Source organism: Sebastes fasciatus, chromosome 24 (genome assembly GCF_043250625.1).
Source record: "Sebastes fasciatus isolate fSebFas1 chromosome 24, fSebFas1.pri, whole genome shotgun sequence".
NCBI classification, from domain to species: domain Eukaryota; kingdom Metazoa; phylum Chordata; class Actinopteri; order Perciformes; family Sebastidae; genus Sebastes; species Sebastes fasciatus.
The window spans coordinates 11,407,162-11,433,361 of NC_133818.1; the positions used below are offsets into that span (position 1 = coordinate 11,407,162).

General features: G+C 41.5%; 1 protein-coding gene across 1 annotated transcript in view; it reads right to left on the reverse strand.

Moving 5' to 3' along the window:
- Positions 1-23,870, reverse strand: part of ptgfrnb (prostaglandin F2 receptor inhibitor b) — a 57,372-nt gene extending 33,502 nt beyond the window's left edge. The window contains exons 1-5 of the mRNA XM_074626486.1: positions 23,528-23,870; positions 18,070-18,182; positions 16,643-16,901; positions 9,191-9,598; positions 6,879-7,298 (exon numbers count right to left, since the gene is read on the reverse strand). Coding sequence (XP_074482587.1) covers positions 6,879-7,298; positions 9,191-9,598; positions 16,643-16,901; positions 18,070-18,182; positions 23,528-23,582 — 1,255 coding nt within the window. The 5' untranslated portion in view covers positions 23,583-23,870. The remainder of the gene's footprint in view (positions 1-6,878; positions 7,299-9,190; positions 9,599-16,642; positions 16,902-18,069; positions 18,183-23,527) is intronic.
- Positions 23,871-26,200: the final 2,330 nt, after the last annotated feature.

A 26,200-nucleotide genomic window follows, 5' to 3' on the forward strand; every position in this document is an offset into this window, starting at 1 on the left:
CATGAAAGCACAGCTTGTGCGCAGCCCGTGGCGACGCGCAGCCGCCTTAATTTAGCCGCTTTATATTTTATTTTTCCACCGAAGGACAGATTTCCACTGAGTTTAGGAAAACTGCCGGAGAGCAGCGGGAAGCGTCTTAAACTGTGTCCTAAGGGAAGGGAAAATGCTAAGTGGGTTTCATCAGTCAGTCCTGTGTGTGAATCAAAGTTAGCGTGACGGAAGACGTTACACGTTCGACGGATGCTTTTTGTCGAAAACAACTTACAGTTTTCTCTCATTCACTTCACAATCAAATACGTGCAAGCGCAGATTTCCTTGTAGAATAACGTGAATTCTACCTTGCAATCATGATAACGTTTAAAGACTCGTGGATCTATTACTCAAACTGGAATTCCTGGATTGTATTTCATCGTCTCGCCTCCACAGCGACGGTCTGAACATCTGGTGAGGGTCCCATTTACTCCATAAACACACCGTAATCTAACTGCAGAATGAATGGAAAGCGGAGCTGCTTTAGGAAAAGCTTTGAAATGTGGCAAAAATGCAGAGGACTGCAGAGTTGGGTAATATTTCTCAGTTGGTTCGTCACTACTATCAACCACCAAAGACATTTTTAGTCAACTGACACTGACAAAAAGCATGAAACATGACTAATCCACGAAAGAAACCTGTCCAGAAAGACAGATTAGTTGACTAATCGACTAAAAACAGTGTCATCTGACCCACTGTTTAGAGAAAACTATCAATGAGAGCAGCTTTAACATGAAGCAGTGGTGGTTATACTCCTTCATATCCACCTGGCCCTCGCAGGTCAGCTGTGAGACACAGTCCCTACGGGGCGTCTGCTCAGAGGTCTCGGGGTCTCCCATCAGTCACGCTGGAGCACTACCAAAACGAGTGGGGGTGTGACCTCGCTCAGTGTGGGGGAGCAGCTGAACACAGAGAGACACTCATATTGCCGAATTCCTCATCGTGTCGTAGCGTGAGGCCAGCCAGGCTGCTGCTGAGAAACCAGATTTTGAATTTTCTACTCGCTGTTCAGAGCGAGCGATCGCAGAAATATCGACTGGTTTAAGTGGCTCAGAAATGGAAAAGTTGATCCTCCTCTGGATTTCTAGTATATATATATATCTGAGATCACAGTGTGAAAGCTAAATATGGACGAAAAGAAGAAGAAGCTGAAGTTAAATTCAGCCTTAGAGGAGTGTTGGGACACACTGAGCCAGGTGGGACTGGGATCTATCGCCTCATATACCTGGTGGCTGAAGGCTGGTGACTAATTGAAAGCAAGACTCCACTAGAAACAGGCAGCCACCTGTCTGTTTGTATCCTTTATCCAGGAAAAAAAAACAGGTGTTTGCCACCATCTAAATGAGTCAATAATTTGTTATCCATTTCCTGGTTCAATCCATTCAAAAAGAGACTCAAACTGTATAAAAGGTGAACATTAATAACTATAGGAATCACTAAAGACGATCACAACCCTTAAAAATCTTAGTCAACTAAGACCAAAACTAAGGTGATTCTCCTGGTTCAACTTTCACCTACTGTGCTTGCTGTTGTTACGAGGGAGCAACGAGGGATTGTGAGCAACAGGTGTGCTCACTTCTGGGTTAACTCCTATTCGGAAAGAATAAAGCAGTTTGGATAATGTCATCCGATCCGACAGCTCCTGATTCTTTTCTTTTTGGATTTCGTTGTCGTATTTCTAGATCTCTAGGAGTTACTTTTGGGAGTTACCATAACCGATTAGGGCTGTGCAAGAATCTGGCGATACGATATCATGATACAGGGGTTACGATTCAATAAGTTGCCGTAAACAAGGTGATATATCGCGATTTCTTAAAATCTAATTTGAGGAATAAGTATAATAAGTATAAATACACCACAATATGCATAAAATCGGGAGTAAAAAAGCGTACTTTTTATGTAAGAACAGTGGCATCTGCATTCATCACAGTCCCTGTAACATCTAACATCATTACTATGAGAGGCCGCATCTCATAGCAAATTAAATATGACATTAACTGAATTCATGTATACAAACTATTAATTTAAAATTGATAGTATTTTTGAGAATCGACACAGTATTATAAATCATAATATCGCGATACTCAATATTTTCTTACACCCCAATAACCGATAGAAATGATGACCAAAACTACGAAAATAATAAAAGTAAAACAAAAAAAAATGAAATCATCCTTTAAATTCTGCTGTTGTAAATCATTTGACTGCATTCCACATGGTTTAGATTACTTTTAAAACGGACCAAATGTGAACACTGTTCAGGAAATATACAGTATTTAAATATTAGGTCATGAAAGTACAAAAAATGTACAAACGCAGCGTCACAGAAGGACAGAAGGGTGACCGGGACAAACACATTAAACATGCGTTTCTGTGTGAATAGTGGTACTGGTTTTCTTCTAGTTTAACATAAACACGGCAAAATTCATAGAGACGTAGTACTTGTAGAAAACAACAGCTACAACAGTACAAAACTTTAAAGCTTGAGTACAAAATATACATTTATCTCCATTCAAGATCCCACATTGATAGTTGGTGTGAAAGAATCCACTAGAAGAGAGAGTAAATATGAGTCATATCTATACAGACATACTCCTATATACTGTATATATTCATAAATATTCTGATAGGCTATGAAAAATAAGAAATATGAGCTTTGTTTGAGTGAAGTGGCTCCATTGACAACAACTGCAGCTGACAAAACAACACACACACACCGCCAAGTGTAGCCAAGGGTGAGAGGAATTCCACCCTCTTCAACTCTGTGTGTGTGAGTGTGTGTGTGTGTGTGTGAGCGTTCCTGCCAGTGGGGAGCTCCCAAACAAGTTCTCCAACTCTTTCTGTGCTTCCTGCTAGGCTGCGCTCGCAGCAAAGCATCGTGGGAAGAGTGGGCAACCTCAAGGCCACACATCAATAGAATAGGAACCGACTGGTTGACGACACACACACACACACACACACACACACACACACACACACACTCAGACACATAAAGTTTAAGCTCGTACTCAAGAGGGATGAGGATGAAGTATATGAGCTGTAGTCAATTAGAAACTCTCCTGGTGTGTGTGTGTGTGTGTGTGTGTGTGTGTGTCGGCAGACGCAGTATGAAGGAATGTATACCCGCAGGCTAAAGTGTATGAGTTCCACCAGCCTCGTACCCTCAGTATGTGGGACACACGCATACACAGATAAAGCCGGTGTTTGAAGCGCGCATGTGTGTGAAGCTTTGACTCTCCGGAGAAAGCCTTCAACAATCCTAGTTTCACTCTCACACACACGTGCAACATGCCCGACAGACACACACATAAGTAAGCAGATAACATGTAAACACACACACACACGCTGACAAAATGTTCTGGATCACGCTCATTGATATTTCAGCCGTGCCCTCACGCTAACTAACTAACTGCCTGGTTGATATTTGTAAATGTAACAGGGATCCTCGAGGCTTCAGGAATCTGCTGTTATTTTAACTAAAGGCTCCGGTTGACATAAAGTAGAGGATGGAAGATTCTTTACAGCCAGAAAACACACTCAGTACTGTCCTCTGAGAAGGACTGATTTTGGTTAAAAACTATAAATGTTGAGTACTTTAAATTATGGAAAACTCTCCATATGACGTCTCCCATGTTTCTCATTTCTCTATTCTTAATTTAAATGCATCAGTTATGCTTTACTGTGGGTGTTGTAACACAAGAACGACACCTCACAAGAGTCCTACCTATGCTATAGTTGCTGAATATGAACAAGTTTGTGATCGTTAATGTCAAGGTTTTCTAATTATGCTGGTAACTTTAAAGCCGCAGCAGCATGTTTTGAGTTTTTCATAAAGCTTGAGAGAGTAATACATGGCTTGTTGAACAGGGCTGTCGCGGTGAAGGAATTTCCCCCGCGGTGATAATGATACGGTATTAACGGTATTTGTTTTTGCAAATGACTTCATTTATCCTGATTTTATTGCTATATAAATAAGCTTTATTGTTAGGCTATGATTAGGTGTATTGTTGCTTTTTAAATGACAAAAATGGCAGTTTTAATACTAATTAAATGCTTGTTTATTGTTAAATGCAGAACACAGAGAAAATGAGGCACAGCGTTTTTTCAGCCGGTTAGACTGTTGTCAGGCTATTATAGGCGTTATCAATCACTATAAGCACCATAGATGTGGGTCAATAGGGGCCTACTACACCCATTAGTAGGTTTTATCATCTATCCACATGGTAGATCACCGAAAGAAGGAATAAAAGATGACAGCGGCCTCTATCGACCGCAGTAATGACAGGAGCAGAAGCAGAAGTCAGGCGCAACATATAGACAACATGTTAAACTTGTTGCCTAAACCTAAAGAAGTTGTCGTTTTGTTGCCTAAACCTAAAGAAGCCTTTTTGTTTGTGTTCAAAAACGCAACGTTTCATTCAGTTTTACAACGTGTTGCTTTTAAGTTTCAGTATTCTATGTGTATATATGTTCTATGTGTGTGTAGCCGCCACTTGCGTTTCATTGTGCAGCCCTGTGTTGTAAAATAACAAATAAAGGTAACCTTGACTCTAAAGACAGACTCATGCTATTTCTGTGAGGAAGTTGTTGGCCACAGAACAGGGAAGTCACAATGGAGGAAACATGAGAGAGAGGAAGTGACAGTGAAGCCACAAAAACACCTTAAAAGAGATGTATGGAAGTGATAACAGTCAAGTGGTCCTGAGCTGATTTAAGTGGAATACATGTACTTCCTAAATAGTTTCAGATCTAATTATTGCATTTATGGGTAAATGACATGTTAATAAATATTTAAATTAGTCAGATTCCCGTTTGACGTCAGTATCACGTGGCACCCGTCCATCCCAAACTCTTTAGAGGGAATAAACTGACAATATTAATGCCAAAAAAGCACCAAAGCAAACTGGACTCTGGACTGGATTAAAAGTCTTTTATATTCTCTACTGTATAAACCACGGCTGGTTTACCCAAAAAAAGAGTAATGTCTTCTTCCTTAAAATAAAATGACACACTGGTACTTGAGCCCACATTAAACTTTTAGCAAGTCATCTGCCAAAAACACTTGCTGGGAATTCCCAAAAGCATTAAACATAGTGCTGTAGCTGAGCTGAGAGTGATTATGTAACAAGTGTTTACTTATTCATTAAGGTCCATTTCATTCATTTCAGTGAGAATTTGTGAGAAGTGCTTTGACATAACTGTGGCTCAGTCAGAGCTCCTTCAATCTGCCCGTCCCTCAGTGCTCCTCTCAGTCACAGCTTACATGGGCCTTTAATATTAATATTAGGGTGTAAAGACGCAACACTGATCCACATTTTTCACAATAATCGTTGGTTGCAGCCCTAGACTTGAGTCTTACTGTGAAGATTACAATACTAAAATCCCCAAAATATCAATATAGAGCATGTTCCTCAAAACCGTTCCTTCAAGACCAAGTTCAACCATTCGAGTCAACGACGAAGCTTCAGCTTTTCACATTCAGTTCAAATCTTTATGCCTAATAAGTCAAGTTTAACGCAGTTAAGTAGCTCTCTGTAGCCCCGCAGCAGAGGCAGTTGGCACTATAGTACGGATGCACATTACAGTGCAGCTCAGGCCATGTAATAGAAGCATTTAGGTGATGCTGCCGACTCAAATGTTTCCGGAGACACGGCCACAGTTTCTGTCCAATCAACCACTTTCTGACCACTGTAACTTAAAACCATATAGATCTTAATGACATTGGATGCTCCTCCTTCCGCAGTTTCTCATTCGTTATATGATCTATACAACCAGGGGATAACCTTGGGCTAGCCAAAACTACGGCCCGAGGCCCAACTGCTGCCCGGTGCCTGTTTTTAAATGGCAAATGGTGAACTTTTTAATATAAAACTAATAAATTGTACTATAATTGCACATCCTAGTTTAAATGCTAGATGTCAACTTAGCTAAATTTAGTGAAATCATCTCTTTCTTAACCTCTTAGACTAGATTTAAATCTTACATTTGCATCATAATCTTATAAGTGGGTTCTTAGCTCATGAACAGAAACCAATATAGGTATTTGGCAATTTCAGGCTGAACGGTTGAAGACAAACACACCTGCTGTTAAAGCAAAAGCGAAAGTAACAGACACGATGCAAACGTATCGGATCAGCTGGTTATAAATCAAATTAGTGATATTGTTCCTACAAGCCTGATTGGAACGTCCTTCTTAAGAAAAGAGAATATGAAGAAACGAAGGTGTGAATGAGCATCCGAAATGAACAATATATTCATTTAGGAGGAAAGAAACTAATTCCGTATCGAACACATCACCTTACGAGCCAACTTTATTCCCCGACATGATGTAAAAATTCAAGCAGGCAGTGAAAGAGGGAAGGGAACAGACACAGACCACCCACCATGCCAGTAATGGATTGCCGTGTAGACTGCGTTTGACACCGCTGCTCTTTAGAAGCAGGATCGGAGCATCACACACACACATATATATATATACACACACTAACAGCATAGCCAGAGGTAGCAGAGAGCAGGACAGGCATGACTAATCAATCGTCCTCGCAGCAGGAGTCGACAGCTGACTAGAGGATTAAAGAGTTTCCCCTTGAGACTCCAGATTCATACACAGCCACGAATCATGAAATCACAACATGCACACGGTCCTTTACATCTACTTCTTTTTCCAATTCTCCACTGTGTCGGACATCAGAACTGGCCACAAAGAAGTAACCACGACAAGTGCTCATTGTCTGTCCAGAACTAGTGCCAATCAATGTGCTTCTTTATGCAACAGATGTGATTTCCGCAACTCACGTCTTTATGTCTCATTAATCATCTGAACATTTTAAAGAAGATTTTGGACTCACTGATCTGCGCCACCGTCACCGTCACAGGGCTGGATGATTTCTCGGCCGCCATGTGCCACCTCCCTCCTCCTCCCGAGCTCCTCCCTCCCTTCTCGATGAAGGCCCGAATGCGGCAGGCGTACATCCCTCCGTCGTCCCCGCTCACTCCCCTCACCCCCAGCCTGTACTCTCCGGCTCCCGTCCGCTCCAGGCTCGCCTCCCCTCGCTTCCCCTGCGCGCCGCCCGAGGACGTGTTGGAGATCACCACCCCGTTGCGCTCCATGGTGATGATGTCGCGGCCGTCGGCCAGCCAGGCCACTTCCAGGGCGAGGCCCGGCAGGTTGTCGGCGGCGACGGAGCAGAGGAGGGTCAGCGTGTCGCCGGGGGAGAGGAGCAGAGGCGAGGAGGAGGATGAAGAAGCCGTCACGCTGAGGGATTGACCTTGAGAGGACGGAGACAGCGTCAGTCACTTACAGGCAAAATACTACATAAACAAGATAAAGGTCCAACAAATAGTGTTTTAATAAGTCTTATAAGACAGCCCTACTTATAATACAATTTAAACAATCCTTCACAGATACTGAGCATTAAAGATCATCCTATGCATCACAAGCAAAGTTTGAAATCAGACAAGATGAGAGAATAGGATCTTAAAAGCCTAATCTCTAAAAGGTGAACTTTAGTTTTCCCTCTCAGCAGTGATGCTAAAGAAGAACTTTCTATTAAAAAAAGACAGTAAATTGCATCTTCAACAGTCGGATCAGGGGTCGCCAGTAACAACCTAGACACCAGTATGTGGGGAAGAGTCTCTGTACGGTGTCTGGAGAAGGACAAAAGACACAAAGCCAACTCTGTTTGACTTTTCTCATCCTCTTTACTCAAGTCAGTAAGTCAATATGAACTGACTGGCACACAATGGACCTGAGAACTGTGTGTGTGCGTGTGCGATCCGCTCATCTCTGGTTTCATTACAAACCGCTGGGTGTTTTCCAGCACTTAAAAGAGGATATGGCAGCCCAGAAAAGATATAAGATACGGTGACCACAGCAACCGCAGTGAATGAGTGAAGAGAGAGTGTGAGTGCAGGGGGGGCCTCTCTGACAGACAGTGAGGGTCGCGAGCCTCCTGGGACCGAGCGAGGCCGAGAGGAGAGGATGCCATTAAAATAAAGACAGCCACACAACAGAGAGGGAACTCTCCCACGTCCCCCCCCTTCTCTCCTCATCCTTCATTTGCTTCCAGTATCACACAGGAAGCTGTGAAACACACACATACTGCACGAACCTTTTTATTTATCAAGACTGAGATTTGAGGATTATCTATCGCTCCCTTTAGAGTAATTCCATCTTATTACCACAGCACTTCTACTACTTCAGGCGTAATTACTGTTGAGGATGTGCAGGGAACCCCTTAATGCCAAGTTTATGTTACACAGGATCACTTGGACGTAGCATCTGCGGCCCTAGAAAAATTGGCACCAGTAGAAGTATGAGGGATTAGCTCATGTCTGTGTGTTCGCATTTGAGTTATGACTCCGACGATTTTGACACTAATTACGCCCCACGTCTCTCCCTCCACGCCCCTCACAATTTGAAACCCTCTGATGTAGACAACCCCGGGGTTTAAAGGGACGCTTCTGAAGCCTGGATTTACCACCTGCTACCATCTTTTTCAGTCACCGATTTTAATATTTTGTCACAGATAAGGACCAACCCTCTCGATTTTCCAGAGAGACTTCGGTTTCCTCCCGAGGTAATTTCTCCCGTCTGACACTGAGTGAGTGATGAAGTTACACGATTGGTCGGCCGAGTGTTTTAGTTCCCTCATTGGTCGTTGCTCTTACAAAATGAAAAGGCGGGGAACAGCCCGTCCAGCGCGACGCATCCAGCTCACGAAACCTGGACCAAGCTGTCAAACTAGGCGATCTAGTTCTCAAATGAAACCAGATTCAGCGGTGGCATCGCCTATTTCTTGCTTAAAATGTTTTCAGAAGTAGATTTTGGTGGATTGTTTAGACGGAATAACAGAAAGTTTACGAGCAGGCCACTATGTTGTTTCCTGTTTGAAAAATTAGCTGCAGGCATCTTGTTACAACTGCTGTAAAGAAGCTGCCTCCAGCAGCCACAATTACTTTTTTTTAAGGATGCCAAATGATGAAAAGCAATCCAATACGAGTACAGCACTTCGCCTCCATGTTAAATCTCCAGTGTAAACACTGCAGCGACCGGCTTTAATGAACTGCAAGTCCACAACTGCAGCTACACTGATAGATAGTGATGCTGCTGTTCCTACTATAACACTCGTGCTTTAGCTACTACCGTTTGTTTTCTTACCTGTCGGAGTAACAGCAACAGTTCCCATCTCTCTTGTGCTCTCCACGATTTTTATCCATTTCCCTCCACTTTCATGCGTCCACTCGGTCCCGTTGCATTCATAAATCCCTTCATCGGACGTCGTCACTTTGGTGATCACCAACTCAAACAGTCCGTTCTTCCCGGGGACCAATCGGATGCCTCCGTCGGCGTAGCGCCGGGCGAACTTCGCCCCCGTCACCACGTCTCCCTGAGGGCCAAACGTCAGAATTTCCTCCGACGTCGCGCCCCTCTTCACGAACCAGGTGACGGACAGGTAGGTGGGGAGGGTGAGCACGCGGGTGACGTTGCAGGAGAGCGTGAGGTCACTTCCTTCTGTGATGTCTGCGGGCGGGGTCACCGAGGAGACCCTGAGGGTGTTGGGGATGACTGGCGGGGAAAGAGACAGAACAAAGAAAATTAGGAATACATTAAAGACAATGCAACAGGGTTAATAAGAAACTGCAAACAGCAGTTGTGGCGAGGAGTTTAGCACAGGTTAATTTGATTTTTTCTGAGGTTACAAGTTGGTTTAATCTGCTTTTGGGACATTTTGGTCATGCCTTTTGGAGTTTAGTGTATTCTTACCTCTTTCTCATTAAAAATGTGTGTTTATGTTTCTCTTTTTCATTACTTTTTTATTCTTCTTTGGTGTTACTCATTCAGAGCTCGGTGGATAATCAGCGGCGTATTTGCATTTTCTCCCCATTTCTCTTCATCGTCTATTACCGGAGGCATATTCTGAAATCTGAGCTGTGCGCAAGAAGATCTTGTTTACTGCAATAATCTGTTTAAACCAATTTAAAAAAAGAACAGTTTATATTTTTTTTGGGGGGTGAAAATCAGCCCAAAAAACAAAAAGCAACGACATGACGACATAATCAAGGTAAGCGATGCCTTTCTCTGTGTTGCTCTCTTCACGGCCCATCCCCCCGGCGCTATGATGTTGAGCAGGGTAAACTGTGTATACATACAGGAAATGAGCCTAAGTGGGACGTCTGATTAAAAACAGACAAATGGAAGTGCATGTATGTAAAAACTAAAATAACTTCACAGGGAGCTCAAATGTAGCGACATACATGAAACCTGCCTTGGCGGAGGCCTGCGCTCTCCGAGTGCACTTCTAGTTTTAAATGGAGTCCGGTGGCTTTGAAGAGAGCGTCGATAACGGCTTCAGTTCCCTGTCGGAAACAAAGTGTATAGCTGTCTGACAGCAAGGTAAACCGGTGAAAATATTCTAAATATAGCGTACACTTAAAACTGATTTAGATTTTTTTAGGTGCGCCCCGTCCACAGCAGCACATTGCTTTGCTCCCGTGCTGCTACTCCTACCTTTTTCTCCAAACTGGGGGCGTGCCGACTGTCATTAACTGTGAGTAATACACCGACTATGGATAAGTACCTCATACAACCCCACTTCAAAACACCAGAACTACCCCTTTACAGTTGGGATATGGTTACGGCTAGGGTAAACTCTTGTCAAGGTCACCGGCTGAATGACAGTTAATCAAACAAACAGCTCCAGATAAGGCAGTAAATTTGTGTGTGTGTGTGTGTATATGAACACACCCAGATGAGTGTTCATAAAGGTTAATGACTAGCCTGCTCAGGTAACACAGTAACACTCTCTTTCACTCTGTTCTGGTAATGAAAAGTTCCTGGTTGCTTCTGAGCAGGTCTTAACAGAGCAGATTTCTTACCATTGCTTTGTGTTTCTTCTTGTTGTGACACATAAAAGAAGGCTGATGAGTCACTGTGTGTGTGAGAGGAAATTAAAAAACAGGGGAACTCGTCGCTGCTGGATATCCTGCTGGGAGCACGACTCTGCTTTCAAATGCATCCGCAAAATGAGTTTTACCTCTGCTTTTCACAACAGGGGAAGTGAAGGAACACATGCATTAGATGCTTTGATGAATGGCATGTCTGCAGCGAAGACATGGGGGGTTAATAATAAAACTGAGTGGCAGGCTGGATGACTGCTAAACACAATTATAGGCTCTGTTTTATCATCACCATGACTTGTTCTGTTCATTTGCAAAGACAAAAAAGGGAAATTAAGAGCGAGAGTGTGTCCACCTATGTTAAAACTGACTTCAGGTGTGATGTTTAATGATTAATTTACTTCTAAAACACAAAATCGCAACATTTTAAACTCTTTCCAGCATGAAGTTTCATCCCCCAAATACTTTACATAACGTGAATAATGCTTTTTTGGAAGCTAATTTTAGTCACGTTACAAATGGATCCAAGAGGTGGCAGATGGCTGGGAGTGAGGAGCACGAAGCAGTGCATTGTGGGAATTGCATTCATGCCACATTCACGTCCTGTGGGAAAGATTTTTAAAGCGTTCAGAAAAACAAAAACTGTTCCTCTCAACTATACAGTAAATGGTGAATAAAACTTAATACTGGATGAATTGAACTGTCTCTATAATATGCACAAGAATCTTTATTTATTAAGATGCCATTTCCCCACAAATTAGATTTTTGCTATAAGTCAAAAAGAGAATAAGCAACTGTTGCAGCAGGTTTGACTGTCTGTCATGAGTATTTGCATGGTCAAGATGGGAGATACCACCAAACATGAGAACTTGTACTTTGTGTGATTAACGTTGACTGATGTGGTCTTATGGTACGTGTCCACAGGGAAATTTTTGGACGCGAGTGATCGCCTCGCTTCCCAGCATTGGACGCTTGATGGGCTGCCACTAGATACAAGGCACCTGAAATCGTCTACCCTTCACTTCACTTCATCCATGTTCAGAAGCAGTTTGTCATTTAACCTTTTGAACCCGCAGTTTTCACTCTCTTCATTTATCAACTCAGGGTTGACCCAAAACAGCTGCTTTATCTCCCTTTGGGGTCAGAGGCCTAAAGCTGAAGAAGGCCTTGAGAGAGCTGACTGAGGAGGTGGAATAAAGGGAGGGACGACAAAAGAAAGGATCCAGATGTAAGGGGTGGCAGTAGTCACGTTTCCGTTCAGTTGTCAAGCGAATTTTAAGCAAGCGAATACACAACACGGAAATGTGAAATACTCACCTGTGAATATTATATGTCTAGGGCTTTTATTGTGAAAGGTAAGAACAGAAGGAGTGGATCTGGTCTGCGCTTATTCGGCAAAGGCGTTTTCATATCCCATTTAGCGCATCAACTCTTTTTCAACAAAGTCAAAAAAACACCTCAAGCGAGCGTTTTATTGAATTTCGTTGTTTCCACAGAGCTTTTCTAATGCGATACTTCAAAATGCACGTGGATAGAAACACAGCTACTGACACGTAACGGTCCCTGTGATGGATTTCTGCCAGTTTCAGAAACAGTTGACCAATTGGATATTTGTATGCGGGATAAAGAAGAACAGGGACATCGTCTTCCTACACAGCCTTAAAGTGTGGACATAACAGGACAGGACTGGACACCACTATAGTGGAAGTCATAGAGCACTGCTGTGTGCTGCAGTGATGTGAGTGTCCATGGCAGATAACGAAGGCAGTACGAATAATCTGCGTTTTGCTCTATCAATTAAAATTAGCCTGAGAGGAGTTTTCAAACCCTCAGCGACCTGTACTCCACTTGTTTCTTACATAACCAAACAGCCTCAGCGGGGCAACGGGAGCAGTGTGTGTGTGCGCGGATGAACGTGGTGCACAAGTCTCGACTGGTACAGACCCTCCGGCAACAAATCTGACTCGTCATCTCTGTTAACAAACACTCTACCCTTCATACACCGCAAAACACACTAATACATATGCTCTACATACACACACGACACGATCTCTGTCGCACACAAACAGCGCTGCTGCCTAGTTAATTCAGGTCTAAATTTAACAAGGTGTCTGGGGAGCCGTGCTGGGAAGCAGCTGAACATGATGGTGCATTATGGAGCTAACTAACCTGCTGTGTTGTGACTTCATCTCTCAAATTTGTGGGTGCACAGCAGAAAATGTCCTTTCATGTTTCATTTCTAAAAAAAAAAAAAAGGAATTGTCATTTTTTAAACACGGTGTGTGTTTGGGCTCGAGTTTAGCAGTCGGGTTTGAACCACAAAAATATGTGTGTAATTACTGGCTGGATAACTGTGAGCAGAAAACTCAATTAAAATCAAAGGAAAATGCTGAATATGGGGTTTTCTCTCCCCCCCGTTTCTGTGTCAGAAAATAGTCCAAATTAGAAAACTGCACACAGCGAGGTCTGTAGACGATGCTAAAGCAACTAGAACATTGTTTATATAGATAAAAAAAACTCATTGGGATCTCATTGAGATGGCCATTTAGCAGCCGTATACAGGGTACAGTGGTGAACCACATTTCCACAGCCAGTAATGAAATGTAAAGCACGATGGTAACCAGTATCCTGCTTCTTTAGGCACTGGTCAGGTGCATTCATATAGAGCAGATCACCGTAATCCAATAAAGATAAAAAAGTTGCTGAAATCAAATGTTTCCTCGCCTGAAGGGAGAAAAAAATAACCCAATTTAATTTTCAGTTTGGATTTGAAAGACAATTTCTGATCGATAATGATACCTGTTGGGACCATTTCAATATCAAAGCCTTGAGTAGTTGAGACTGAGGAATATTAGATGGTAATATTTTGCCATTAGAAAATAGCATGATTTTGGATTTCTCTGCATTGAACACCAACTTAAGTTGAGTTAAATGTGACTGAACCACATCGAAGGCCGACTGCAGAAATTCAAGGGTCTGTACTACTGAACGGGATGAGCAATAGATAACTGCATCGTCTGCATAAAGATGGAAAGCAGCATTTGATAAGCTATCACACAGATTGATTACATATATGGAGAACAGCAGTGGTCCTAATACGGAACTCTGGGGGGCGCCTTTCAGATACAGGGAGAAAGGAAGAAGAAGTGTGTCGGCCTTTCACTCTAAATATGCGGAAAGGAACATGTTTATTTTATAATTTCCATAAAAGCATTTCCTTTCGCTTTCCTTTATCCTAAAAAGTATAAGCCCATCAAATCGAGCAGTGTTTTGGCATTAAGCTCCGAGAAGTGAACAGGTTACGGACGAAGCGATCCTCAAGAATCGCCGAGAATGTAAGCCACTCTTGACTTCACACAAGTTAAAACCGGTGCTAAGTGGTGGTATTATCCGAACAACTCACGAAATGTATCGGTATTGATAGAAAAACAACGGATGCCACTCAGATAACACTAGAGCAGCCATGCAGACAAACAGACAGGTAGAGACGTGCTGCTGCCATCTTGGACGTGAAAACCGAGTTTCCACTGTACAGTATGTCTGAGAAGCACTTCTTATGTCAAACTGACCTTTTAACAGAGCTACTGCTTTCAGTGACTAATGAGTCCGAGGTCAAATACCTGGAGGAGTGAGATCCAACTATTACAGTGGAGCTTTGAGATTAACTCTAAAAATATAGGAAATTCAGTTTATATGTGATTTGAATACAAATAGCCCAAAGCTTTTATGACCTTATTCACTATGGGCGCTTTCACAAGCCAACATTTAGTCCGTGTTAAAGGAACAGTGTGTAGCGTTTAGGGGGATCTATTGGCAGAAATGGAATAAAATATGAATACATAAGTTTTCATTAGTGCATAATCACCTGAAAATAAGAGTCTTTAGAATGAGCCGTTTATATCTACATACGGAGTCGACCACCTTGTTTCTACAGTAGCCCAGAACGGACAAACCAAACACTGGCTCTATATAGGACCATTCACGTTTTTGCGTCGACCACCGTAGTTCTCCTACACGATTGGCGCACTGGAGTAGTTTCAGTTGGTTGCGATCTTGCCAGATCTTACACACCTTGCACCTTTAATCCAACTCTGGTGCGGACCAAAAGAAACCAGTTTGAGACCGCTTGCAAGAGGTGGTCTCGGAGCGTTTCCAAGCAAACCTGAGTGCGGTTCGACCAACCCAATTGCAGGAAGTGAACCAAAACGCAGGGCATCATGGGCTGCCTGCATTTGTTGAGATGTCTGATCGCGGCACGTCTTCTTTGGATCAACATATTGTTGACAACCCGGAGCCTTAACTGGAGGCGTTTGTTCTGAACACTTTCCAAATGCGTTTGGTAGGAACATCAAAGAAGGAGTACTGCCAGTATCAACAAACATATCTGTTCTGCTCCATGTTGCTCGGTTAGTGTCTACATTTACCACCGCCAAATTTCTGACCGATGAGAAAGACTTCTGAGAGTACATTTTCATGCTCCTACACGCAATTTCACTCCGATTCGGACTGACCAAACAGACTACAGCTTGTGAAAGTGCCCTTTATAGCAGTTATTTCAGACAATAATTCTTTGTTTTCAAGACATTTTAAATTGTTCTGCAGTGATAATGACCGTAGTCAGTAGATTGTTGTTTCCTTTTAACAGTTCATATACATTAGTGAAGCCTCAGACACCAATAAAGACCATATACCTGCTGGTATGACTGTAAATACCTCCATTATCTATTGAATCAACAGTAAACAGTGGCAGGGTTTAGTACAATAAACCTGTCTGGAAGGCCTTTACATTGTGGGTCGAGGCTGGAAAAAGTTTGGTATGGGTTCTTGTTTGGACACCAATGCTAGCTTTAAAGGTGAACATCACTTTGTTAAAAGAAATGAGAGCACTGGGTTAATATGTACACTTATCAGACAGTGCATGTTAGATGAGGCAGTCTCCTAAACGTGCATATACCGCAGCGTAATATTGACGAGACAGCGTTGAATGAGGAAGTGCTACATCTGATTTTTCCTCACGCAACAGCAGTGTGGTTAGGCCGGGTGCTCTGTTACATTATCTCCTACTTCTCGTTTCACTCAAAAACGAATGTCTTGTCCACACAGTTAAATTATCGTAAAGCAGGATGTGGTTTTTTGATGTAATCTTATTATAGTTCATGTTTGGTAAGTAGAAGAATTAGTTATACTTCCTCCCTGCTGTGCTGCTCATCAGCAGCTGCTCCCGTTATGGTGCTGAATCAGTTTTCTACTCAAGCGAAGGTGTTCATAAGGTGTAATATATTGGTTATCATTTCACAGGTGATTTGATGGATGGTGGTGAAATTCTATGTATGTAAATGTCACGTTTGGTTGATGTCAACTACAGAATTTCCACTCACTGTTTAACACTAGAAACCGTGTAATTTAACATTTGTCCCCGTGGAGAGCTTCCATTAGATGCCTTATGATATTTATATTCTTCTTCTCTCCCTGGCCCTGATCTGACACAAGCCAAGTACTCCCACCTGACATCTGCTCCCCACCACGAGTGAGTAGAGGTGTGCATGGAAGCCAAATTATAAGCTAGTAATTGTCTCAAACCAGTGGGAGTGTGTGAGGGAGGATATATACATGGTCAGTAGAGCATTAGTAAGTCATGGGGATGGCTGTTAAATGAACCAGCATTGCCAGATAGCTTCACACATACACACACACACACACATCTCTCCCATACCAGTGAGTTGGACCCGAGCCTCGTAGTTGCCGCTGATGACGGAGTCAGTGCTCGGCGTCATACACAAGTAGAAGCCGGCGTCCGACGCCTTCACCTCCGCTATCTTCAGCTCCACCTGGTTGTCCAGGAGCCGCACCACCGAGATGTCGCCGGACGCGACGCGCTTGCTGAGCGAAACGTCGGAGTAGCTGGCGTCGAAGGTGGAGATGATCTTTATACTCGCCGCTTTCACCTCCCTGTACATCATCCACTCGAAATCCTGCAGGACAGAGTGGGATAATAATGATTGACATTAGAGGAGGGAGAGGATAGCGAATGATTTTGGTGACCTCGGTGGATGAATCTATATGTTTTATGGTGATCTCATCTGGTCAAAATATTTATAATATAAGTAGGTGTTGGGAATCTGGTGTGTGAATTCATTTTATTAATTAATTTATTTGTATTTCTTTTATTATTATTACCATTATTTCATTTTTAATTTATATTTCAATCATTTTATTTTTTATATTGCTTATTTATTATATAGATTTCCATGACTAACCAACATCCCAATCCTTTTGATGCATGTTTAACACAACAGGTTTGAGTGTAGTCAATATAACTATTTCATGATCCAGTTGGGTTTATTTATTTATACATTTTATAATTTTTTTTAATTAATTTTTTTGTATTAATTATCTTTTCTTTTTGATTTCCTTATTTTTTTCTTTTATTTAATTAGATTTATACAATTTAATTTTCTTTTTCCTTTTGTCTGTCGTTGTTATTGTATACTTTCTACTATTAAGTCTTTACGGTCAGTTGGGTTTATTTATTTATCCATTTTGTATATATTTTTCATAATTTTTTTGTATTTATTTATTTTTCTTTTAAGTTACTTATTTTAAAGTATTTATTTATTATTTTATTTTATTTATTTATTTTTCTTTTTATTTACTTATTTGTATTTATTTATTTTAATGTATTTATTTACAATTTTATTTTATTTATTTTTCTTTTTATTTACTTATTTAAACTGATTTATTTTAAGATATTTATCTATAATTTCATTTTATTTATTTAGATTTATATAATTTCATTTTATTTATTTTAAGGTATTTATCTATAATTTCATTTTATTTATTTAGATTTATATAATTTCATTTTATTTATTTAGATTTATATAATTTCATTTGATCTTTTTTTCTTCTTTTATTGTTATTGTATACTTTTCCACTATTGATTGTTGTGCCCTCTTTGCATTATGCACGCATCAATAAAAATGTTGAAACTGAAAGACGGGCTACTATATTGTTGGTTTTGGTTTTTTCGTGTACAAAATATAGCATAAAAAAATCATCAAGCTCATCCTTTAAACCTGTGATCCGTCTGTCAGAGAGATCACATGCACCCAGGTGTGCTACGGAGGTGTAAAAGCGACTCACCTGCTCACGAGGTCCGCCGTATTCAGTGACATCACATCTGATGGAGACCGGCTGACCCTCCACCCGGATTAACGGACCAGGAGACACCTTCACAACCCGGGCTAGGCACCCACCTTCAGGAACGGAGAGAAATAATTAAAGTAGCTAAACAGAAACACAGGCTGGATTCTTTTAGCGATCCATTTCAGTGTCTAACTTCAGTGAGCAAAACCTCTCTGATCGTTATTCTGAAGGCTGAGACCAATCAATGCTCGACGCAGTGATTACAGGAGCATATCTTATGTGTATGCTCTATTAGAAGCGAGCCTGACAACTAGAAGGACTGTCTGTATTAAAGCAGTAACATAGCAGTGGAGCTAAATGCTTCACTGACCCAAGTGTAATGTATTGGTTGAGAGGTAGCGTTGACAAATCTGACCACAACTCACATAGATTACCAATCTCAATCTACACTCTGTCTCAACACACACACACACAGGGCTTGTTGCAGCTTGTGCAGAGTTGAACGGTATTGACGATGCTGAATTCTCCATGCACATGTATTTCTGCACTCTCATGCCCACATTGTTTTGTTTGGCAAGAACACCAACCGCCGGTTATGTCAGCACTCCAGCAGTTTTCCCGAAAGCATAAAAAAAACAACAGCGAGAGATTGAAGTTTGTGCAGAATAAAAGTGTTTATCATATAATTAGTGCTTGTTTAGTTATATCGTGAGGTTCGGTTGGGTCAAACCACCTGGTTTACATTCCTCCTCCGTCAAAGTGCACAACTCTGACATTCCAGCTGAGTGAAGCGTGTAGCAACACAGCAGTGTCTGGTTGGTGGAATCTGGCTGCAGGCCTCCACACACACACACACCTCCGACCCGGACGTCTGCAGTCAGATCAGCTAAAAGGTGAAGTGGAGATGCTACATGCTGCTGGGTGCGTTAATGAACTACAGCTGAACACACATTTGTTTTATGGCAGGTTGTCCAATACAGTGATCACTGAGCAGGGACAGGTGTTGACTACGCGCACTTTTTTGGATACCAAAAGAAAAGTTTGCTATCTATCTATCTATCTGATATTTCATGCAGAAATGGAAGTAAATGCTGTTTTCAGCCGCTCAGATTTCCTGCTTTTCTTTGTTTTATATCGTATTACTTTGAGTGTATGTGACTGATAGAGGAAACACTGACTTTTTATAAAAGACATTGACCAAGAAACTGGACCGGTCACGTCATAAACCAGTATCAGATCACCTTAATAACGTCAGTATCAGCACTGATACCAAAGTAATTGCTGAGCACACCGCAGCATCACTAAAAATAGGTCAGACAGGTTGTTAACAAACCCCCGGGTACTTTTCCTTTAAATGAAACTAAAAAGTTTATAATGCTTGGATTTAGGAATCAAAGAAAGCCTTATTTTGGTTTCATAATGGCACAAATATTGAACATTTTAATTCGATCAAATCATGATACAGGAGTTACGATTCAATATATTGCGATACTGCAGAAGCAAGGCGATATATTGCGACTTTTTTAAATCTAATTTCAGGAAAACTGTCATAGTAGAAAGAAAGAAACGCATCACAAAATGAGCTACTGTCTGCCACAAATCTTTGCATGTAAACTAATTAGAAAATGATATTTTTGAGAATCGATACAGAATCACAAAACATAATAAAGGCATCTCTAAAAACTGTCTGCAACTGTCTGTTTTGGTAGAAAAACAAATGTCATCTTCCTTCTTCTTTTTCCACAGAATCCTGGATATAGCTTTGGTTTTAAAAAAAGTGCTTCATAAACAAGTCCTGTGGTTGTATGGTCCATCAATACTTGAGTTTTTGGCAGTTGGCCTGGTGTTATGCGCGCGAGAGCCTGCTGACTGGGAGCTTTTCCTGCTTGCTTGTTCTCAGTGAAATACGTACCACATAAAACCTTCTGTATGCTGTGTACTATCTATGTCAATCTTTACCTTCATATCAGATAAACCACAAACTGATGGCTTCCTCGCACGCTGGTCTCTGAGGAGTCTGACAGCCACAATGTTACCGTCAAACAAGTGCGACACTTCAAATTCCAGCACAGGAGGTTGTTGTTGTCGTCGTACCTCAAGCTAATATGACAAAGTGATTCAATCAGCTCACGAAAATCCAGCACGAAGAGCGGGTGAGGTGCAGCATCCCAAACGCACTCTCTGGATTTAGTCCTTTCAAAAAAGAGGTGCAATAAGATTTCTGCCGTGCCACATCACAAAATGACCATCACATACAGCGAACCTGTATGAGAGGTGAGAGGGCCATTCATCACTAAGAATGAGAGTCTCAAATTTTCTGCGGGTGCTGGGATTTATGGTTTTTAAAACTCGATTTCCAGCCTCTCCCGGAAGGAATACTGCACAGCCAGTGGAGCCTGAAGACACCCCAGAAAGTTGAATAATCAAGTCAAGAATCAAAAGGAAAGAGAAATTGCACAGTGTGACATTTTTATGTCACACTGTGTGGCATGGGTGGGCATGTGTGGAGCGCAAGTTTTTCTTGGTGAGAAGTTTGACACCACTCGTGTCTATGCCGGTAATATGAAGCCAAAGCCAGGAGACGCTTATCTTAGCTTAGCAGAAAGACTGGAAACAAGGGGAAACAGCTAGCCTGGCTCCGTCTAAAGCGAAACAAATCTGCCTTTCAGCATCTCTAAAGCTCACTAACTATGTCTTTCTTGTTTAATCTGTACAAAAAACGACTTGCCAGTGTGCAACGACAGCTAACGTTTGGTTAGAAATGGAGTCCGTTAACGCCAACAAACGACCAGCCTCACTGTTTTGACCGATGTTCGCTCGCGTCTACGTAGTGCGGGTACATGCGCGATCAGCAGGACGCTGCCTGTCGTCGACTTAACGTCCACAGGAGTCACTGGTAACAAGACATTTCTGATTCTTACATCCCTTTAAAGAGGTACGATTGGGCTGTGTTCGCTTGACGGACAGATATCTTGACCTATCACAGTCTGCCGTGGTGGTCGCGCCACTTGCTCGTCCAAATCTCTTATTATGTGTTGACAGTAAGTAAAGAGGGAGATATTGGAGCCAGCGAAAACATTGGTTTCCATACTCTGGTTCATACAATCAGGTCCACCAGACTCCATTCACAAAAGCAGCAATTTTACCTCACAACCCCACTTCAAAAAAATCACATTATTCATAACCTTATTGATTAGCTTTGATTATCTTATTTTGGTAACCTCCTTTTGCAACGACTGAGTGGGCGTTTCCATTTTTAAAAAACGTAACAGAACGCAGAAGGACACGCCCTTTAAGAATTATTTTATATTATCTACCTAGAATATTATTACAATCTAGCAGTGGTGGATTGAAATGAAGCACATTTACTCAAGTACTGTATTTAAGTACAATTTTGAGATATTTGCACTTGAGTTTTTACATTTTATGCTATTTTATACTTCTAATCCACAACATTTTGGGGGCAAATATTGTACTTTTTACTCCACTAAACCACATTTATTTGATATCTTACTAGTTACAGATTTAAATCATTAATACAAAATATATATCAACTCATATTATTAAAGGTTAAGCTCTCCATCAATATATTAGGTAAGAAAAGCTACAACATTAAAGTGATGCTCACACATAAATGCATTGATAATTATAATCCAGTAATATAATATATATTATTCTGAAATGGGCCAATCTGCATAATGAGTACTTTTATTTTTGGTACTATTTTGGTGTATTTTGATGATAGCACTTTTAAGTTAGATTTAGAATGCAGGACATTTACTTGTTACAGAGTGTTTTTACATTGTGGTATTGTTCCTTTTACTCAAGTAAAATGTCTAAACACTACTGCTATCTAGAATATATTATCCATACTTATTTTTACTATGATTGATAGTCCCGATCCATTTCTGTTTCTTCCTCAAATTTCAGATTTTAAGTGCTCTTTCAGAAACTGCTTCACTTTGCTCTCTTGGCCTGACCCGGCGGTCATGGAATATCTCTCATACATAAATGGCAAAATCAGGGGAATGTAAGACTTGTGCATGATAGAAGCAGACGGCATTTAAAAAATGTCAAAATTGAAAGCTTAAGTGTGCCTTTTATGGCTCATCGTCTGTTCTGAACCCCCCGAAACTGTGAAAGTTAACGGTGGGTGTCAGCTGACAGTAGGATTTGTGTTAATATCTCCACATAAAAAAATGAGAGCAGGTCATATAGCAGGTCAGTAATGTCATGTTAAGGGAAGTCATTTGTACGCTATGGTCACTTCACATCAGCAGGGTCAGAATACACACACACACACACACCTACAGAAACACACACCACAGGAGTGCTGGCGTCATTTGATCATATTACACTGCACTAATTTAAGCCTCTATGGCATTCACTGATATACCCACACACATATGGCAACTTCAGTATTTGTTAAGCCCTGTTTAGCCTGGTTTGGCCCTGAGATGGGCCAATGAACAAACCCTGGTTTGTCCCCAGCCTAATCACTGGCCCTTTGGTTCAAAACCAGTTGGATGATTAGTCAGCCTGGTTTGACTCTGGTATGAATACAAGGCAAAAATAATAAGCCTAATCATGATGACCAGCACAATTTGACTTCTGAGCTAATGGGACCTTGTCAAAGCTGGTCAATGTGTTGGACAATTAATGTCTTCTTGGACAATTGGACTTTAACTTGGATTTCCTCTCCTTATAAAGTGTTTTTCAGTCTTTTCAAGTATTATTTCACCAGTATAGTGCCTCACCCTACCACAGAACTGTCACACACTGACAGCTTTTTCATTTTAGTTCAATAAGGAATACATATAATAAATAAATAAATTATAATAATAGAATAAATAGAATAATTAGTGGTAAATTAATTAATTACATTATCTAAACACAATTGTATGGCAGTTTCCACACAGTGAGACAGTCAGGAGGGTGTCTATCCAGAACCTTCACAGGGAGTCTATCGTGCCAAACCCCGTTTAACAACATGCCATTTTGGCATTTTTTGCTTGTCGTCACATGCACACACCTCTGACAACACAGCTTTTTGGTTTTTCTCAATGTCTCTACATCACTCTTCAATTCGGCATTATCAAAAACACCAAGCGACACTTCTTATCCACTTAAATTTCAACTTTTTGGAAATCTGCTAGCTTGTTGCACCGCCGAACTTCTTCCATCCAAAATACACTACATGGCAGCAGCTAGCAGCGTTTAAAAAGGTTTGAAATGAATTGAAATGTACTGCTGCTTGATATATTTTCATGCCGAACTGTCTAATGGGTTTGGAAGATTGAGAAAATGCTTTCATTTATCTTTACGATGCGTGTACGTAAGCAGAGGAACACGTACAGGTTAAATTGACAGATTTCCACACAGGGTTTGGCGTGAGAACGCCGACACGTATCTTGAGTTAATTAGCTATGAATAGAAGCAAATAGATGTGTCTTACCGATCATTAAAACACCAAAGACGAGTGTGAGGACACAGCTATCCATTTTCATCATTCTGTCTTCCACTCTTGGCTTTTTTCCCCCTTAATTTCCCCCCGTTTTCTTTGTCCTGCGTGTGGGGTAACACCAGTCCTCCCTGTCTGTCTGTCGGTCAATCCAATAAAACTCTGTAGATGAGAGCAGTCAGTCTGCAGCTCACACCGGGCGGAGCCGCACAGCAAAACGGACACACACGGTCCTTTAATCCAGTTAAAACGAGAGTCCAGATCTGTTCATACACTGACACCGAACCGGTTTAACGTGTGCATGGGAATGAGGGAGAGATTGATAGAGAGAGAGGCTGGTAGAGGAGAGAGAGGGTGGCCGGAAGTTAGGTGGCTGGAGGAGGAGTGGAGGGAAGCAGGGAGGTCCCAGGTGGAGAGATCCATGATCTGTGTCTATGGTGCACAGAAACTGGGGGAAAAAAGTTGGGAAATGTGTGTTTTGGTGCATTATTTCTCTGTTGTTACAATGCTAATTGGCATTGTATTTTACATGGTTGGAAAGCCTGTTTATTCACCTTCAAAATTATGTCCGACTTGTAAGGATCATGCATTTGTGGGATGAGCAGCACAGCTGATTATGTGGGTTACGCCCAAGAAAAATTTGCACAAATTCTCTGCCAATACACAATTGTGCTGCTCATCCCACAAATGCATGATCCTGCATGATGATTTATTTCTATATCAATCTGTCACAATAAGGTCTATGGTGCACATATTAGTCTTAATTACATGTCAGATATTGTCCAGTCAGTGTGGACCACCTCTGATATGATGGAGTTTAAATTACTATTAATCTATTACAGGTTTAGGATCAAATTGCCTTTCAAAAAGCTGCTTTAAAGGGACTGTTTGTAAGAATCAGAAATGCTTGTTAACAGCGACACCTGTGGCCATTAAGTCAACGAAAGTCAGCGTCCTGTTGCTCGGGCTTGTGCTCGCTTTACATAGACATGAACGAGCATCGCTCAAAACAGTGAGGCGACACACGTCAGCTAAAACCACAATATCACTCTATATTTCAGCTGCTTGGCAGGAATGTTAGCTGACCAGACGAAGGTCTCTCCATGAATCACTGCTGATCCTAGTGTTGGCTTTTCCTGCCTCAGCCTCCCGACCAGGAACAGGGGAGACACCGGCACCCGGTCGGAGACGATGACGTTTCTCGCTGCGGAGCCCCGTCACTTCACAAGACACGGGAAACCTCTGTTGGTCTGGAGGAGCTGCAGCAGTTATTTCTGCACAAACGTCCACTGTACGTTCACTAGATATTCTCAGAGCTACGATGTCTTCTGCAGTGTGTAGTGTGCGTGCATGCACGTGAGGTGGAGCGAGCTGAGTGAAGGCAAGCAGGCAGGCAGAGGAGCAGAGTACAGCAGAGACTCCGGCCCTGGAGACCAAAGCTACGGTCTCCCACGCGTCCTCCGACCGCGGCCAACACTGTTTTGCAAGACGGGCTTCACTAGATAGAACTTTGCGGTTTTGGTGCTTCCGTGTAGTTTGTGTTGGAGTCTTGTTTGAACAGCGTAGCCACACACGTGCGCACATATGCAAGCGCGCATAGGACACCGACCCGGGTGATTTATACGTGTAAGAAGTTAACAACAGTCCCTTTAACTCGTGCAACAACCACACATGCCTGCTGTCAGTTAGAGTCCTGTGGTGTATTTACACAGAGCCACTGGGCAGGCCAAAGTTCACCGCCCAGTCAGAGGTTTGGGTGTGTGACCTCGGGGGGTCAAAGGTTAAAGCGTCCTGGGTCATCTGCTGTGATACTTTTGAGTATCCTATTTTTAAAATGTGTGTGGCAGAGAGGAATCAAGTGCCTACTACGGTATGCGGTGTCGACGCGGTATAGCATCTGTTCACACCGGACACAGTGTTATCTTATACTCCCCTATCAGTCATTAACTAGGTCGTGGATTCTTGGCACTGGATCTGGTTTTAATGGACTACGAACAGACTTTTATTTCAAAACCAGTCACTGCCAGGCTGCCACCGCAGCTATCATTTTAGATGATAACCCTGCTTTACTGTAAGAAAGCAGACAAAGCTGCAGGCAAACAGTAATGTGATAAAGTACAGAGTCAGATAATACAGTCAGATAACTTATACCAGCAGGGCATCAAAACCTTTTTAATCCTCAATCTCAACTCTTGTATTAGTAGTAGTATTAGTAATGCTTGTACTTTTTGTAGTTGTAGAAGTAGTAGCAACAGTAGTAGTAGTAGAAATGTCTTTAAAATGAATTAGATCTGTACATATACACAGACTTTAGTCAGTTCTTCACAGAGAAGCAACAAAGTGCATTAAAGCAATAACACAGCAGCCATGACGGGAAAATAAATGTAAGAAGTTGTTCGATGATATGGAGTTAAATATGACAACTATTCCCCTCTAATGTTTTTAAAAATAATAATAATAAGACATTTATTTTATATAGCACTTTAAAATGTACTCTAAGGCACTTTACATGGTAAAAACGGCAAAAGAAACATAATAAATTGACAATTAAAATAAATTAATTAAATTTTAAAAAATCTATAAAGTTGGATGAGAATGTTCATGCAACATGCACATAAAAACTGCTTTTTAAAAATGATAATTTATCCAAAAATCAAGACAGAAGAA